The sequence below is a fragment of the Rhodamnia argentea genome, chromosome 5, assembly GCF_020921035.1.
Source record: "Rhodamnia argentea isolate NSW1041297 chromosome 5, ASM2092103v1, whole genome shotgun sequence".
NCBI classification, from domain to species: domain Eukaryota; kingdom Viridiplantae; phylum Streptophyta; class Magnoliopsida; order Myrtales; family Myrtaceae; genus Rhodamnia; species Rhodamnia argentea.
Genome location: NC_063154.1, coordinates 9,398,609 through 9,416,235, shown reverse-complemented (window position 1 = coordinate 9,416,235; position 17,627 = coordinate 9,398,609). Strand labels below are relative to the sequence as shown.

The 17,627-nt window shown below is 42.4% G+C and overlaps 2 protein-coding genes across 5 annotated transcripts; both read right to left on the bottom strand.

Moving 5' to 3' along the window:
• Window positions 1-536: 536 nt before the first annotated feature.
• LOC115739990 (uncharacterized protein At4g15970-like) lies at window positions 537-5,507 on the bottom strand. Its single transcript, XM_030673318.2, has 4 exons — window positions 5,068-5,507; window positions 3,666-4,031; window positions 1,033-1,514; window positions 537-880 (listed from the first exon to the last, which is right to left on the bottom strand). The coding sequence occupies exons 1-4, from the start codon at window positions 5,341-5,343 to the stop codon at window positions 799-801; spliced, it is 1,206 nt and encodes a 401-aa protein (XP_030529178.1). The 5' UTR covers window positions 5,344-5,507; the 3' UTR covers window positions 537-798.
• A 2,548-nt stretch (window positions 5,508-8,055) lies between these two features.
• LOC115739991 (magnesium protoporphyrin IX methyltransferase, chloroplastic-like) lies at window positions 8,056-11,079 on the bottom strand. 4 transcript variants are annotated; one of them, XM_048279493.1, is made up of 4 exons: window positions 10,824-11,079; window positions 9,914-10,561; window positions 9,201-9,618; window positions 8,056-8,451 (listed from the first exon to the last, which is right to left on the bottom strand). In XM_048279493.1, the coding sequence occupies exons 2-3, from the start codon at window positions 10,502-10,504 to the stop codon at window positions 9,211-9,213; spliced, it is 999 nt and encodes a 332-aa protein (XP_048135450.1). In that variant the 5' UTR covers window positions 10,505-10,561; window positions 10,824-11,079; the 3' UTR covers window positions 8,056-8,451; window positions 9,201-9,210. The 4 variants fall into 4 exon arrangements, with proteins under 4 accessions (XP_048135450.1, XP_048135449.1, XP_048135448.1 ...); XM_048279492.1 differs by having other exon boundaries at window positions 8,057-8,451; window positions 9,192-9,618; XM_048279491.1 differs by lacking the exon at window positions 8,056-8,451 and having other exon boundaries at window positions 9,120-9,618; window positions 10,824-11,078.
• Between the last annotated feature and the right edge of the window lie 6,548 nt (window positions 11,080-17,627).

The window sequence follows — 17,627 nt, the reverse complement described above, 5'->3', positions numbered from 1 at the left end:
GAGAGAGAGAGAGAGAGAGAGAGAGAGAGAGAGAGAGAGGTTTCCACAGGCGGCATAACCGTCGAACTTACGTGTGAATCAATTGGTGAAGTTGGAGAGAGAGGTTTCCACAGGCGGCATAACCGTCGAACTTACGTGTGAATCAATTGGTGAAGTTGGAATATTGGAGATACTAGAAGTTACGGACAGATGGCCGGAAAGACAAGAAAGTAAACTCCTGAACATATTGGGCAAAAGAGCCAACTCTTACTCCTTTACTTGGCCGGTTAACCTTTACTGACAAAGGCCGTCAGTGATATATATACTACATCACTGATGGTTCCGGACTGATCTTCATATACGGCAGCATACTCCGAGCTTCTTAAGAGGATCTAAACAAAATCATGCATGTGGTACAAGCAGAACACAAAATAGTGCTAGAAAGTCCTCCCGTTCGAGGTTGAGGATTCATTACCATGTTTTGAATGACACAGCCCCCATTACCAAAGATCGAAGGATCAGCCTTACATGAGTTGCTGACCTTCAAATGTGAGTTCGAGATAGTCATGTAGTTTCCTTCTTTTTATTACATTTAAAAGGGAAAAAACATGAGCCTCGATAGATGAGGCGTATGCCTCTACTAACGTACATACAACTAAAAGTAATCTATCCCAGAAACTATGTCAGTACATCAAGTGTGTCGGACTACGTATAGAGGTGCTAATGTGCACAAGGAATTTCTACCTTCTCTACATGTGACTTGCATACCTTCCGCTTCAAAAAGATTGAGTGTATTTACAACTCATTCTAGAGTAGCATTCATAATCGGACATTGTTCGCTGGTGAACCATACCATCGGTCATTGTTCACTGGCGAGCCATACTGAATGAGTGCTTCGAGACTGACAAGAAATGAAAAAACAGGTCAAAATAATGAGTGGGAAAAATATGCAAAGCATAACTGAGGGAATTAACCCACCAAGATATGACCCAAAAAAAAAAAAAAGCGGAACTAACCCTCCAAGAAAAACTGATAGACATTCAAACAAATTACCTGCATTTGTCCGGAACTCTCCAGGACAAATTGAGTGACCTCTTTAACCTTGGCGTTAGGGACATAAAATCTTTCCAATCCTCGAGCATCATCCTAAGGTCATTAAGCTTGGAGTCCAGTCCAAAACAACAATTTGCATGCATTGTGCACACTTGACTTAGATCCTTGCTGGGTTCACAAAGCCCCCCAAAGTACGTAGTATCCAGGAATCTCATTTTCAATCCAATATCTGTGATGAAAGGATCGAATTTGATGAAGTTAAGGGTATCCTGGTCATGGTACCCTGGATACATTGCCTGTGATGAGTACCAGAACTTGTAGAACTGAATTGTCCGGTTATTGGACTTCACAAAGTTAAATCCCCCATTGGGTCTGTTCTGAATATCATAAGGGTCGCCTAGGAAATGATCGCATGCGATCTGGAAATCTGCATCCTCAAAGAATCTTGGAAATGGGTTCCTAAACCACAATATATCAGCATCCTGGATATAAAACAACCGAGACGGTATCAATGCTTGGAAAGATTGTTATAGAGGGAACAAAGTAACACTGCTATTTTTTTTTCTTTTATTTGGGTGGGTGGAGGGGGAGGGGAAAGAGAGTGGGAATCTTTAGCAATGGGTTACCAGCATCTTCCCGCATGCTATAGACCTTTCCTCCTCTTCAGACTTTAATGTCATATGGAAGAATATAATGTACTGAGTTTTGTCTTGAGGCAGCAGATAATGACAGCTATAGGTAAATAGCGTGCTCGTGTTGGCGATGGGTTTGATATTTCTTCCTTAGAAGGGCAGATGCTCCATTAGCAGCTAAAATATATTTGATGAAGCCCATCATTCAGCATTGGTAAGCAAGTCACCCAAGGTTCTAATGTATTTCCAGTGTCACAATTCAAACTTGTATACCAAGTTACAGACCGCGGGGGTGTGACCCCCTAGGCAAACTTAAATTACATGGAAAGGAAAAGATCCAAAAACCGCAGAAAATACCATGTGTCAACTGATTAGCTACTTTCGAACCAAACCCCCACCCCCCCCAAAAAAAAAAAAACTGATTAGCTACTATAAAGCCAAGAAGAAAGTGTTGAGAGCCTTTTACCCTCTAAGCACAGGGGCGGCTTTCTTCATTCTCATGGGGCCTTCTATTTCTTGCCACCACACTACTAATTTTCTTGCCATTTGGCCTTCTAGAAAGGACACTGCAGCAGTTGCTGACTTTACAATCATTAAGTTAACAACAATTACCGATCTCTCGTTTTGAATTAACTGCAATGGTGCCCACTATCTGAAAGGTCGAACTAGAAATCTGAAGAAATGACAGACTGAATGAGGGGGTTAATTTGCACAACCAGACTTTGAGACAGATCTATACCAGCTTTTATCCCTTGCGTGAATTTCCTAGCCGCTGGATTCAGGGAAGCACTGTTCATTTCCAGTTTTGGCACCACAGACAAATGCAGTGTATAGTTTTATAGTTAATTAATGAAAGACGAACTGTTCAACGTTTAACTTAGTGGCTCATAGATTTATATACCATGATAGAAATCATTCCTCCTATATACAATGAGTTATCTTTTATTTACGGAGCTAGTTTGAATATGGGCTGGCACCACCCCTTCTCTTCATGCCTTGTAAGGACTTTTTTTCTACTCACTTCTCCCAAAAGAATCTAATGGATAACAAACTAATAAGTCGAACGGGCATTGTCGTTTTATCCATCATCTGTCATAGTCTACTGTTGCTATAATTACTATTTTTCTTTATTTTGAGATACAAAGTAACTGTTTGCATTAACAAGAGAACCGTGGTACTAACTTTGACAACTAAAACCAGGATCATCCAGTTTTCTGTTATATATGTATGCTTTCCAGCAGGAACTAGCTTTCGTCCTCAGCTGATAGCATCAAATTAGCCTAAGAGTCAGAATCACTATCAACTTCGTAAAAAATGAAGACTTCGTGAGTGCTCCTAGCTTTTGACTAATTCAAACCCCTATACCGCACACTTACAACATGTGAGAAGACATGATAAAGGCTGTCAAAGTCTTCAGACCAGCAATTAACCAATATCACCATACAATCATGTAACTATCTGAGATTGTTGGTTTCTGGACATTTTCAAATAAACATTCTTTTAAGTCTAACTCTGTACCTCACAGGCCTTTCCTATTAATAACCTTCACCAACAGCAGTACATTGTGACAGGTACTTGTTCAAAGATAGGGGCCAGAAGGAATTCGCGCCTCCTTATATCAATACCAGAGTAGTTCATTTACTACCTAGCACATCCGCAACCATCTTAGATAGGAGCTGTGTTGAGCATGGCATCTTAAGTTGGACACTGTATATCAGTAGAGTGACATGTCTACACATGGATTAGGCATAATACAAACAAAAAGTGAACTAGTTCTCACGTCTGAATATACACTATAACCTACTACAACACAAGTAAAATTGCTTCTTAACAACTCAAGCACAAATACCATTTTTCTTGATGCATGGTGATTGTGATCTCTCTTTTCTTTCATCCATCAACAAACTAGCCCAAAATAATCAGTAATTTATATTTGCCCAATCAAGAATCAAATATCTTGAGGTAAAATGTATATCAGAAAAGTGATGGATATTCACATACCGTGAAGATGAAATTGTACCCCATCTCAAGAATAGAACGCAAGAAATCAATCCTCCTCCACATCATCTTCAAATAATCAGGAGTCATGAAGTATGCTTCTGCCGAAAAATCAACTCCCTCAGTGGTTAGAGCAACACAGTAAGTATGCACAGCAACACACCGTAGAAAGGCCTTCTTGTCCAATGCAACGATCACCAGATGTTTTAAGAGCCTGCGAGTTCCATCTCCAATTCTAAAGCTTTCGAGGAAGAGATCGAGGATGGAGTTGGGAGCAGCCCATGCTTCATTTAGAGTTGTCAAGATAACAGTTCTGTCTTTCATCGCAGCATCCTTTAAAACATTTTCGAGCCTGTATTTCTCGGAATACTAAATGCAATATTTTTACCAAGAAATAAAGCACATTTAAATCCATCAGTGCACATATAACAAAGTCATAAGACAGAAGCAGAAAAAATAAAAGTGCACTAATTTTTTGGTGAAAAGCTCATGTGGAACAGTGCTTGTTAAACTTCTGTCACGAGAGGTACTTATATTTTGGCATTTCTCACGTCAAGCTTATCAACACCTCAGCATAGCAAGGAACATATGGGAGCTTAACATGCCCCTCAAACGCAGGATAATAAGATATGCTCAAAACGTGTCTACTGACGTTTGGGGAAAACAGAAGGTGGAGGTGACTATTGAGGAGCCCCAAAGAGTATGGCGCAACACTTCAAAAATGTAGCTGCCAAACTAACACTAAACTGCATCATTTCACTACACGAGAGAAGCTAAAGGATGGACAACTTAAAGCAAGATTATCAACTAAACTGCTGTCCAGCTGGTGTGGAGCTAGATAGCAGCGTACTAGAGTATCTCTAGGTGAACTTCTATTCAAGAAAGATTATCAACCAAAATTTGCATCCCAATGTCACTTCATCAGCCTTCTACATTTATTACAGAAATTGCAAAATCACATACGCCTGAACTTCGTGGCATCTAAGGCCACTTCAATTCTACACCGACACACTAAGAAAGAAGAGCTGCTAAAACATCTTCTACGTTAGGCACCAACAATTCCAATAGAATTCTTAAAAGCAGAATGTAGCTATTCACCACAGCGATCAGTGGAGTTAATCTCCTTTTATAAAATAAAGTTTCACCAATAGGGAAAGCTGGTCAAGTTCATCGCGATCAGTTCACGGATATTCATACAATTTCATTTCACACTCAGATAATGAAACGTCAAAGCAGCAACCAGCTTGACTCAGAAAAGGAAACCTCAAGGCAGAGCGCCAGAATCCAAAGACGACGATCAGCAATCCACCAGAAAACTCAGCAAATCAACAAGCCACTTTAATCCGCAGAGCCAAACCAAACACCGAACGCACACTCGCCGCGGAACAGCAGGACCAAAACTCACCCGAGAGGAGCCGCTAGCTTCGAGGGAGCTCTCGACTTTGGCACCGTACAGGATCAACCAGTAGAGCGAGAGGAAGAGGAGGAGGAGGAAGCAGACGAGGAGGCTGCGGCGGCGGGGGAAGAAGGCGGCGGAAGCGGCGGCGGCGGCGGCGGACGGGGAGTAGTCGGCGAGCATGTCGATCGCGCGGTCAGTGCGGGAGAGGAACGGCGGAGCAGCCGCGGACTGACAGCGCCTCCGGTGATGAAATGCCGCCGATCGCCATGGGATGAGAGGCATCCGAGAAGGAGACGGCCATGAACGCGTGGGCGCTGGCGACTGTTGAAGTTAGTTTGCCGTTACAGAGGGCGAGAGGAGAGAGAGAGAGAGAGAGAGAGATGATGCCTGAGGCTTTTGGTGAGTACTGTTTATAGGCTCGAGGAGAGACCAACTTGAAGAAGAAGTGGCTCTCCATCACCATCATAATAGGGGAATAATCAGCTATTATTTTTCATACAAAATTAATTCGCAATAAATATAATATTTTTTTTTATTAATATTTGGATTTATCGAAATTTAAAAAAAATTGAACAAAAAAAGCAGATATTATTTGAAGGAAGGGCACACGGGCAAAAAAGTCCGGAGTAAATTTGTTAATATCAAGTAAAGAGGAGAAAAACTAATTTTAATGAAAATATTCTCATCAATCAAAAATATATAGATATAAATTATTATTAATGAAAATATTTTTCACTGATAATTATCTCGGGACGGAAGATATTATTTTTAGAAAAATATTTTTGAAAATATTTATTTTTCAGCAAAACAAATGAAAACTTGATATGTTCTCGCATCACTTATGCTCTATCGAAACTCCATTGAAGCCACACAAGTTTCACATTCTCATCTTGGCAAACCGGTCGAATCAGCTAACAAATTTGCTGTTCCTAAGACTTTCGATCAAAACTCGCTATATTTTAAGTGATACAAATTTTAGGAAATTATTTTTCAAATTATTCATTTTTTGCGAAATAAGCGAAGCTTAGGGTTCCACCGGATTTCCTCGGATTACCGTCGTGCTCCTGAAATGACGACGATATATCGTCACTTAATTCTTTCTCATCTCGATAGTTTGGATTGGGCGGTAAGCGTGTCTTTTCTCATAGGTGTAGGTTTAGATCCGGCCATCCCCATATTAAATACCAGCCAGCTTTCAATTGCCTTCACTCGTTGTCGTTCCGGTTCGAAATCTCACTAGCCGCGCAGCTGAATCCGACCGCCATTGCGCATCCTTACACGAGCTTCACAAGCTCCAACGAGAGGAGCAACATCACAATTCGCAACTGGAATGAACCGTGGCTCTGGCCAAATCTCTTCAAATTGGATCATTTTAGTCCTCATCGCCCATGTTAGTAAGCATCCTTCTCGTCCGTCCACCTCTTGCGGAGCTGCACGGATTAGCAGCAGGGGAGGCTGTGATGCTGGGGCTTGAGCCGGTTACAGGGAAAAGAACAGAGGCAAGTGTGGCGAGCCCAGAAAGGATTCCATGGTCTACAACAATGACTAGCTCGCGAAGATGACGAAAGAGCTGGAGCGCCGGCTCCCGGGCGCCATGTTCACGCAGTTGCAGATCTTCAATTTCATGAAGAACTCGAGCATAATGTATTCATAGGGCCCTCTTCTTCTTTTCCTTCAGCAGGATTGAAGCCCAGATACGACCCTCGTTCCGTCGCGGACGAAATGGGGTTTGCGTTGAAAGGCAAAATACCATGCAGGAACAGGCAGCATTATTTCTACTTCAATACAGTTCATCCTAGTCAGGCCACATACAATCTCTGGGCTAAGATGTGCTTCGACGAGTCATCTTTGTGCAGGCCTTCGAATACCAAACAGCTTGTGGATGCCTAAATCTCTCTTAGAATTAGAGATTCATTGATTTTTTTTGTATGTCAACCTCCATTGGACTATGAATCCTCCTCTGCGAATTCGAGTAACTTGTTATTTTTCTCTTTCAATGCGGACGTAATGTGGACTGGTCCTTAGTACTCCTGTCATGGATAGAACATGCCAATATAGGATTTCGGAAGTTTCCAAATCGAGAAAACAATAGAAGGCAAAAAAGAAACACATTTAACGAAAATGCTCGAGAAAATGATGCCTCCGCAGACAATACTTCCACTTAGCAAGTACATGTTTACATATATGCAAAGGCGACAACCTGAGCACGGTTTTGAGCACAAGAGGAAGAAATAAGAAACCAAACAACGAAGTCAACAACAATCGATGTATCAGGCGAGGGGAAACAAAAAAAATGGGAAGGTACGTCAGCACAGGATCGTGCAGCTGACCTTAAATCCATGTTTCTGAAGATCAACGGTATAGGAGACAATATCTACGTCCTCAAGAAGAAGAAGAAGAAGAAACGACTGTTGATTGAATTGTCAAATGGAAGCTGCCCAATAGAGAGAAGTACAATAACTTTGAAGAGAACCGGATGCTTATTACTGGCACCTCTGAAACAACTGTGAAGAGCAATTTATGGTGGAAGACCGGCAGCAACAAGATCGCCAAGAAACTTGACAATTTGATTATGAGAAAAGGGATGATGCAACACAGAGCTAGAACACAGAAAATCTTCCCCTTTTGTAACCAACAGGACACAAGCAAAGGAGGACAGTCAAACTCCAGAATTTGTTGCATTTTAGGAGCATTGCCTCTGGTGGTTTAATGGGAAGTTAGTCGAATTCTAACTATTTGGCGTAGCACTTGCACCGTCGACAGTGTTGTTGACAAGTAAAGCTTTTGATGAAAAACTCAACAACTCTTAAATCACAGAATTTTCACAAAGCAGATAGACACAAAAGAATTGTGCAGGAACAAGTTTCTTTGTTGCCATGTCACATCAACATCGGAGTTTCATTCTCTCATCTCGACCAGATTAGTTACCATTCTTGAGGAACCAACATGGAGAATCAATATGGAACATAGAAAGTTAAAAAATTTGAGAAATCACACAACGCAAATGAAAAAATTTTCAGTTATGAACCAACTTTCCTCTCTTTTTCTTACTTTTCAGTACTCTTTTCCTTTCGGGAGGAGGGGGCGGCGCACCAACTAGAGACCACTGTTGAGAGAGAGACTGGTGCAGGGTGATAGAGCAACCTTATCAAGTATCCAAACTTACACCGACCCTTAACAAAAGAAAGATTAAAGGATGCAACAGCCTGTCTGATAAGTTTGGTTGCTCCTGAAAAATTCCAGGAGAGTTGCAAAAAAATGGAGTGATCACATCAATGTACTCTTTGGCAGCTACAGTTTTGAGCTCACCTTTCTCTCATTATATGGTCGGGGTCCTTCTGTATTTAAGTCTGCTTCTTCTTTGCTTTCGACTTTGGCACACAGTTCCATCTGCTTTGTCAAGAAAATACGGCTTGATGTTTTACCTCTCAGAACAGCAGATCAGAAAGAACCAGCAAATAGCAGCATCATTCAGCATTTATGTAACTGGCTTTCCACATGCTCGCTTGGTCCCAATAAAATCCAGTTTTTTGCATGGTGATGATTGGTAGCCAAAAAGGAAAACAAAAAAGAAAAGAAAGAAAAAGACATCCATAAAGAAAAGTTGAGAATAATTCAGTCTGATCCAAAACAGCCTTGACTTCGCATCACATCTGCCTCGAGCAGGAAGACCTGTCATAATTAATTCCTTTCAGCAGAAAGCTAAATGATTTAGCTTCTCTCAGGAGTTTCCAAATCAAGCACTACCATTACAGGGAGAGCATGATAAAAGTTCCGAACTTATTCCAATGGTGATCAATTCAGAAAGATTCAATACTCTATTGAAAGTTTACTGAACGGTTTCAGTAATACGAGTATCGACTGAACTTTCCTATAGCTAGATGACTGAGGGGTTAACTGAGGGTGTCTTCAAAAATGAGAATCTTCTTCAGAGTTTTTGAGAATGGACTTGACAGCATGAAATGCAAAAATTTACGTGAGTACATGAAAAATGTCAATGTAACGAGAATTTCTAAATTGACGAGTTTGATTTGTACTAACTGATTTACAGGAAAAGTTCAGATTAATATTCAACCTTCCTATGATTTCCAACACAACCTGATTAACAAGGCAGAAAAACAAAACTCAACCTCACTCACTCCCTTGCCTTTATGCAGGAACAGCCTCGACAAGTCTCGCAAAGTAAAACTGAGTGGTGGTTAGGCCTCTCTTCCTTATTTTCCACCCAACCTTCCGTAATGCTCTCTCGACATCTGCCTCGGCATGTAAATAAGCTCTTGTTGCCTTGGAAGGTCCTGGGAATAACTCCCCAACTCTCTTTAACAGATCATAGTAGAATGTCTTCGGAGCAAAGCTCAGAATCAACCGATTCTCTGCCAGTGAAGCGAGGTGGGCAATCATCCCATCCGCCTGACTCTGCGGGTAATGTATGAGAACATCCAAACATATCACCGTGTCATACTTCCCTTTTAGGGTCTCTAAATCACTCACTTCGAATTTTGGCATAGTTGGAGGAGGTGATTGGTCATCGTTGGTTATTTGAAGCTGCTCTTTCGCCTGATTTCCAAGAAACAATTCCGAGTTAACAACAACTGCTTCATTAATAGCGATGAGACAAAAGAGACAAGTGTAATCAATCATATAGAGTCAATTGAAAGCAGCCCAAGGTTTGAAGTATTGCCCATAGAAACATCTGATCACACACTTGTCACAGTACACACAATTGGAAATCTAGAAGTTTTCTAACAGTAGCAGTGAATGAATGGCAAAGCATACCTAGAATTATTAATCAATCATTCAGCACATATGTAACTGTAATAGCTCTGAGAAAGGCAGTTGACTGAAAATTCACCTGCCTCTCGGCCTCAGAAACCATAGCAGCGGAGATATCACTGGCATATACGATAGCGCCTTCCTTTGCCAGCGGAATAGCGAGGCACCCTGTGCCACACCCGGCATCACAGACGGTGACCCCTTGAAGAGACCCCTCATCAGTCAGCATCTTCATCACATTCTCCACAGTCTTGGAGTGGCCAAGCCGTATGTCACGCTGGACTTTATTGACATCATCTGTCTCCCCGTAAATCTTCTTCCATCTCTGGAACCCTGAGTTGTTGAAGTACTCCCTAACCACCTCCTTGTCCCCGCCGCCCACGTCCTCTGCCTGGAGCTGCCGCCTCCTCTCTGGATCCGTCAGCGTGAGCACCGCAGCCAATGCAGCCACCGAGCTGCCACCGATGACAGCGATCGCCGTGCCGTCCACGGACGCAAAGTCAGCCGCCGCAGTGGAGAGGGGTGGAATTGCGAACTGGGCAAATGTTCTCGACCTCGGTGTTGCCCTGGCGATCTTGACTGGGCTAGCATTCAGTGCAGTCTTGGCGTTGTTTGCATTGTGGAGGAAAATGGGGGGTGTTAAGTACACTGAGCAAGCCATTCTAATCATCTACAGCCGCCGACACTCCGGCGAGTAAGCTTAGATTGTAAGGTTGTCGAGTAGGACCTAAAATGGGTGTGAATTAACAAGACAGAGAGGTTAATTCTCTTAACTACCATAAGAAAACCCTCAAGGAAAACATAATTAAAGAGCAAGCAGAGAAGAATCTAATGGCAAAGCGTTGACAGTTCTCGAACTAGCTTATGCAGAACAAAGGCTACATTTTGAGCTACAGGGGCTCTACAGTACTATGACTAGCGATGATCAAAGAAATAGTAGACTCCCCAGAAAAAGAAAAAATGAAGGACATTGCGAGAAACCCAGTTACCAGACTTTTGGAGATGAGCAAGATTCTGGAAGAACCGACTTCAATGGAACTGCGCAATCAGCAAAATGACGAGGACGAGCGAGTAGGAGCCGGTCGAGTGGGACTCGGGACTCGGGGTTTTCCTCTCAAACCCGCAGAGGAAAATCTCTCCTTGCGGTCTCCCTCATGGTCTTCTTGTCTCCGACGAGATATCTAACAGACGGGGAGTGGAGTGCGATGCAGTGGAGGGAGCGAGGTGACGATGGTCGAGATGAAGTGGATAGGGAGATGCCGTGGCCCAGTCATTGGACAAGAGATGATGACGTGGCCGAGTCACCTTCTATTGTTTCTTTTCTTTGTCTTTTTCCTTCATGATCTGGCAGAGGCCAGCGAGGGTTGGCCTTCTGGCTTCAAGCGAGGCCAGCAACTCAGCAAGGGGTTGGCCTTAGCCGGCAGTTGCCTTTGGCCCGTCGCTGGTCAGGGCCGAGGCCCAGTGACCGGCGGAGAAGTAAGAGAAAAGAAAGAAAACAAATCGATAGAAAAAATTCGAAAAAAATATCAAAATATTATTTAAAATTATCAACGTCAGCACCAGCTGGTCATGTAGGCTGGGCTGGCGTCCACGTCAGCGATTCTCGATCAAAATTGATCGGTGGAAAGAGCATCCGAGTACCGGATCCACTAAGTGATCGCCGTTTAATGCATGGACGCCTTTCATAATGGCTTTTGCTTAAACCGCCTGGAAAACTTTGCTTTTTTCTGGTGCAATATCAAAAGCAGTATTTCATCATGGATTCAATTGACAAAACGTGGATAAGTTTAAGATTAAACTGACGAAAGATACGGTAACTTTGAGACTTTTTGAATAGTTTTCTCGACTTTCGTCGGAAAAGGGACCTACCTCCCCAGGCTCATTCACATGCACACTCTCTACTTGCGGTCGCCTAATTCAGTGGGAAAATAATAAAAATGCAGTTCTTGCCCCGCTTGGCAAGCATCATAATAAGCGATCTTTTGACTAATGACCCCGAAACTATACGAGGTTTTTTGATTAACAAGAGTCGGTTGCGTGCCTTACTTACTTGTCAACAAGCACGGCCGCTGGCCACCCAATGCCAAGTCGCATCAGCCTTTACACAACATTACGAACACTCGGACCAACATAACTATTTCCACGCTTTTCCGACGCCACATAAAATTAGGGTTTCGTTAATCAAACCGGCCGGGATTATCCGCGACCGGGGTCCATATCAAAGGGATGGTGCCCCGACCATTTGCCGATGAGGGCCATAACGAAATGAACCGACAAAAGATTAGAGAGACACACAAGTTAAATCTCTACTCGTTCGGAAAGAGACATCGATATTTGTCTTACAATTATCCTCTCTGTGTTTACATGCATAGAACACATCGCGTGATTGCTTTATTGTCGATGCTACTAAATGCCTATATCTCGGTATAAATGATCGTTTTCGACCGTTAAAAGTGCTTTGGTCGTAATGCTGTATCAAAGCGAGCATAAAATGAGCAAACGCTTATCCAAACACAATTATAACCCTCTGCCTCATAGACAAATTATGGCCTCACAGCGCAAACTCTGGCCATAGTAGACATCAATTTGGTTTTCAATCCGCTAAGCACTGTTAACTTGTCTACTTGTTAACAAGCTTCTGCATCCGACACTGAGATACATAATGCACGAGCACTCGAAACGATGTCGTTTCTTTTAGGTATTCCAGAAAATTAAATTGCGGTTTTATTTCAGGTTTGCCACGGATATCAAGGGATTTTGGGGTTGAATGATTGAAAATTGGGGCTTTAAGTCTTCAGGTGTAAAAAACCACCCAAAACCTAAAAAGCTTATCGATTTATCTAATATCTCCATTGAATAGTAACTCATCGAATTCTTTTTTTTTTATTTGCTTGGAATTTCTTCGGTCAGCGCACTCGAACTCCGGCAGGTACTACAATTCCGACGCAAAATGCGTATCGGTCCGGAGTGGTTCGGTTCGATTTCCGAATTGAACCGAACCCGCTACCCGCCCTTATTTCAAACTGGATAGAAATGGAATCTCTGTGTTTGAACGCCACAACAGAAGGCGGTGGCTGCACACTTTGCTTTTCTTTTGTCTTTTTCCATCCAACATCGCGACTCAAATATGCAAAAAAGACTTTGACATGTAAGTTGTAAACTGCTGCTTCGAAAATTCGGAGAAAGAGCTCAGTCGGCGAAGGCCTCTTTCTCTGGACATGAGGGTAACGTTCCCATCTTTTAGGCGACACCTGTCAAGGAGGATCGGTTGAAACTTACGTATATAATTAGACATGTCAAATAGGTGGATTGGGTTGGGTTTTGGTCGGATCATAAATGGTCCGACCCAATTTTACCCATTAACCCGTTTACGACCCATTTATACGTAGTGCAAATTTCTTGACCCATGCTCAACCCATAAAACTTTGTTGATCTTGCATGAAACTCTTTCCAAAAGGGCATCTGTGCAGTGAAACACTGATTTTTGTAGTGAAAATTGCTGTTCGGTCAAGGTGAAAATCTAGAGCCCCAGCCGGGTGCGTTTTCCAAGCACCAAGAGTCCCCGTTGAGCGGGCTTCAATGACCTGGTGCATCAATATTCAATGTCCTAAACATAAAAGTTTAGGACAAGATTGAATTAATACCAATTCAGCATGTTTATATGACTTCTTTTTTTTTTTCAAATATTTTGCCCCTTCTCACATTGATACCCTTTTAGAAGACATTCTTATCGAGAACATCTCAATTCTTGAACCACGAAAATCCATCGAAAAGTATGGGCTCACCCGTGCTGAACTCACATGCACCGGAATCATTCAAGAATTGGACTCAAAGCTCGATCAAACCTTGTGTCCTCCTGAGATTGTGGGGGCAATATGCCGACTGTTGCCGCAGACTATTCCTTTAAATCTACCTAAATGGAAGGTACAAGGACCCCATAAGGCAAGCGAGCGAGCATTATGAAAATCTAAAGTCCATGTTATCCTACCGTGATGACAAACGTATGACAGACGAAGTAGAGGAGGGAACTAGCCCCTCAAACTTTTTAAAATAAAGTCAAACAAGTACTTGGATACTACTCACGAGTTTTTCTTTAATTACATCTGTTACTCGGGTTATGGAAATCAAAAAAAGAAATGTAAATCTTTCTATTACTTGTTGCTCATTATTGTTATTGCGATAGTTCCACATTAGTATTGTGGAGCTTATGACGTGATATCTATAAGGAAAACGATACTGTAAGTGTCATAATTTTCGTACGGATTACTTTAGTATCGATTTGGTTATACATGTATATACATGCTTACTAAAGTGCTAACTTCAATTTGTGATGTTGAAAATCCAACGTGATAATATTTTTAAAGGTTTTTCCAATCGACGTGGCTTGTCCGAAGTTCGATGTGACAAAATTCAGTGAAAAGCCCCAAATTACAAGAACTGGGGGACAAATCGGCTCAATTTTTCCCTCTTCTTCAAACTCACAGTACAGACAGAATTGGGACAAAATCGAGAGCTGAGTCTGCCAACGAAGAAGAGAATAAGCACGACCGGGTCAAGTTTGTCTCGACAAAGCCAACGAAAATGAGCTAACTGAATGAAAATGAACGGCTCAGCAAGTCCACCAGCCGTCGATGAGGATCCGCTCGGCTGATGGAGGAAGTCTGTCGGACGAATCTTGACAAAGTTGCTGGCCATCAACAGAAAAAAGAACACCGACAATCTAGAAGTGGAGTACGAAAACACAAGTATGAATTAAATTTTATTGGAAAAGTCATGTAGGATTTTTTTGCCCCAATTTCGACAGTTTTTTTTCCACCTTGTTCCACCACCCCACGACTCTGCCTTTCTAGTTTAGTCCGACTAAAGCATTGTGCTTTAAAATTTTATTTCTCTTTACAGAGCACAATAGTCGAATTCCGAACCTATGATACTAGCGTCTTCGCACCTCAAACACTTTACTGGTAGGGCCATAATATTTCTAGGGTTCCACCTTTTAGGGCTTTATGTTCATAACGATGTCATGCTTGCTTTTGGTACTCCGGAGAAACAAATTTTAATCGAACCTATATTTGCCCAATGAATACAATCTGCTTATGGTAAAACTTCATATGGGTTCGATGTACTTTTATCTTCACTGAATAGCCCGGCATTTAATGCAGGCCGAAGCATATGGTTGCCCGGCTGGTTACATGCTATTAATGAGAATAGTAATTCACTATTCTTAACAATTGGTCCTAGCGACTTCTTGATTCATTATGCGATTGCTCTAGGTTTACGTACAACTACATTGATCTTAGTAAAAAGTGCTTTAGATGCACATGGTTCATAATTAATGCCAGAAAAAAAGGATTTCGGTTATAGTTTTTCTTGCGATAGTCCAGGATGAGGCGGTACTTGTGATATTTCCGCTGCATGCCTGTTGACGGTGAAAATAGGAATTGACTAACCAAATGCGACGTGGGAAATCAACAAGTTATTCGACCGCTTTTCATCAATACATCAAGCATCAAAAGTCAGGGCTCCGACTCCAGCTGCATCAAAAGTCTGAGCGCACACTAATGGCAATATTCGCGTTCATCTTTGCTTTATTAACACAAACTTAAGACGTGTCCCGCTTTTGCTCTTCGTTGCAGCAGCTCTTAATGACCGATTCAATCTTAAATTTTCTTGATTTAGTCAATTTAGTTTTAAATTTTTTTTATTTGCCAATATAATCCTTTCGATCAATGTTTTGAATTTTTTCTTTAATTTCCTTTTTCCTCTTTTTTTGTTGCAAAAAATCGATCACGTCAGTGCTGGTCATGCCACGTAAAACGGCCGGTGCCCACAACAACAATTTCCCACAAAAAAATGGCTAGAAAGACTACATTGGTAAATTATCAAAGATTTATAACTAAATTGGCTAAATTGAAAAATTTTAGGACTACATTAATCGTGCAATAAATTTAGAACTTTTTGGAGAATTATCCCATATATCTAGAAATATAGAAACATGAAAATTAGTCGTCTTTCACGGGAGCCGAGTTGCTGCATATTGCTTGCCATTAATACATATCAAGAATTTGAGTAGAAAGTTTATTAACAACAGGTTACCAAGATCAGTCGTCTTTCTGGTGTTTTTTTTTTTTCTACAAAACAGTCAACTAAAGACTAAATAATCATATTGGAAATCCTGTGAGAAAAAAATAATGTAGTCCAATGAAAGAGGAATGAAAAATATCTGGATAAGACGGTCAAGTCGTTCTTGGCAAACGAGCCGGGTGGCCGGGTCGAACTTCAACCGGAAAATGAAAACCGCCGGAGTTTCACCATCTTTTAGGGCAGAGACAGAGTTTGAGTTGGACTATGGAACAGACTCGGAACGGAGAGAAAAGAGCAATCTCGCCATCCTTGGGTCAAGGGTCGCCCTCACTAGAGACCCGCGAGGGTCAGCCTCGTCGGCCTTGGGCGAGGCTTGACCTCACCCGAACTGACAAGGGTGAACCTCGCTCAAGGCCAGCGAGGGTCGCCTTCGCCGAAGTTGCGAGGCTGACCCTTGCTGGCCTTCGGTGACGCAAACCCTCGCTGACCTCTGCTGAAGGCGATCCTTGCTAGTAGCTGCGTCTGGCAGGTTGTCGACCATGGCCGAGGCTCGAGACCGGCGGAGGAAGGGAAAAAAAGAAAGGAAAGGAAAGAAAATAAAATAAAATAAAGGTTTACTCCTTGATATTTATATTTTTTTATCTCACTCAGCCAACCTTCGGCTTTTTTATCTTCTTCTTCTTCTTCCCAATCAAACACGGATAGTACAAATTCTAATGCATTCAACACCATCAGCGAACGCATTCATGCTGAACTCAAAACCGATATACTCGATATTTCGATACAAATAAAATTTCTCATTTATTGTCACAGTGACTTTCTTAGCACGTGGATCTCAGTATACATCTCACACATGTGAAGGGATGTCTTACTTATTGTCACAGTGACTCAATGCGTTTCTTCTTGGGCCCCTAACAATGACCGGTTGAACTCCGCCTGGAACTACAGTTCCAACGCGAGATGCGTATCGGCAACCGTACGTGGCAGAGCCCGGGGCGCCCTTCCTCCAAGAGGTCGATGGCGGAACAAGCGGACGAAAACGAATGCTAGAATCATTTGCTTCATCAGACGAATGAGTTCCTGGACGAGACCGTACAAGCGATCTGCAGAGAGCAGTATCAGCACCGGCAGATGGAGGAGCAAGAAGGAGGGGCCGGTGAACAACAGCAACGTGGGCAGCGCAATGGAGAAGCAAAAAGACAGGATCACGAGGACGCGAAAGAAGCGGGCGCCGCGGGCAGTAGTGAAGGGCGGTGGATGAGCAGCGAGTCGAAGGGATAAGGAGCAGTAAAGAAGGAGGGCGAAGATAGAGAAGAAGACGGTGACGGGGTGGGTTTTGAATGGAGAATTGGAGCTCCCTTGGAACTTCACGGTGACCAAGTTGAGCAGAGCCGGGACGACGAGGGTAAGTACGGCATGCATGTTTCTCAGTTGATCATGATCAAGAATGGGCATTTTCGGATCAGTGTATGTTTGGGGGAAAGAGTAAGAGGAAGAGGAAGAGGAAGAGGAGCAGCAGCAGCAGAGGCGAATGTTGAGAAAGAGTAAGAGATCGAGGTGCAATGGCAGAGCAATTCAGATCATGAAGAAGCAGAAGAAGAAGAAGAAGAAGAAGAGGAGGTCTCGTGTTTTCTTCGCTATCCGTCATTTATAAACTTGTCTACGAAAGACCATGAAGACGATATAAAACATCTGATCACTGTGCACTTGTC

Excerpts from the sequence above, each read along its gene's own strand:
- LOC115739990 (XM_030673318.2), bottom strand. The coding sequence starts at position 5,343 with ATGCCTCTCATCCCATGGCGATCGGCGGCATTTCATCACCGGAGGCGC. Across the intron at positions 4,032-5,067 it reads AAGCTAGCGGCTCCTCTCGG|TATTCCGAGAAATACAGGCT; the intron begins GTGAGTTTTGGT and ends TATTGCATTTAG. Across the intron at positions 1,515-3,665 it reads GGTACAATTTCATCTTCACG|GATGCTGATATATTGTGGTT; the intron begins GTATGTGAATAT and ends TTTTATATCCAG.
- LOC115739991 (XM_048279493.1), bottom strand. The coding sequence starts at position 10,504 with ATGATTAGAATGGCTTGCTCAGTGTACTTAACACCCCCCATTTTCCTC. Across the intron at positions 9,619-9,913 it reads TTTCTGAGGCCGAGAGGCAG|GCGAAAGAGCAGCTTCAAAT; the intron begins GTGAATTTTCAG and ends CTTGGAAATCAG.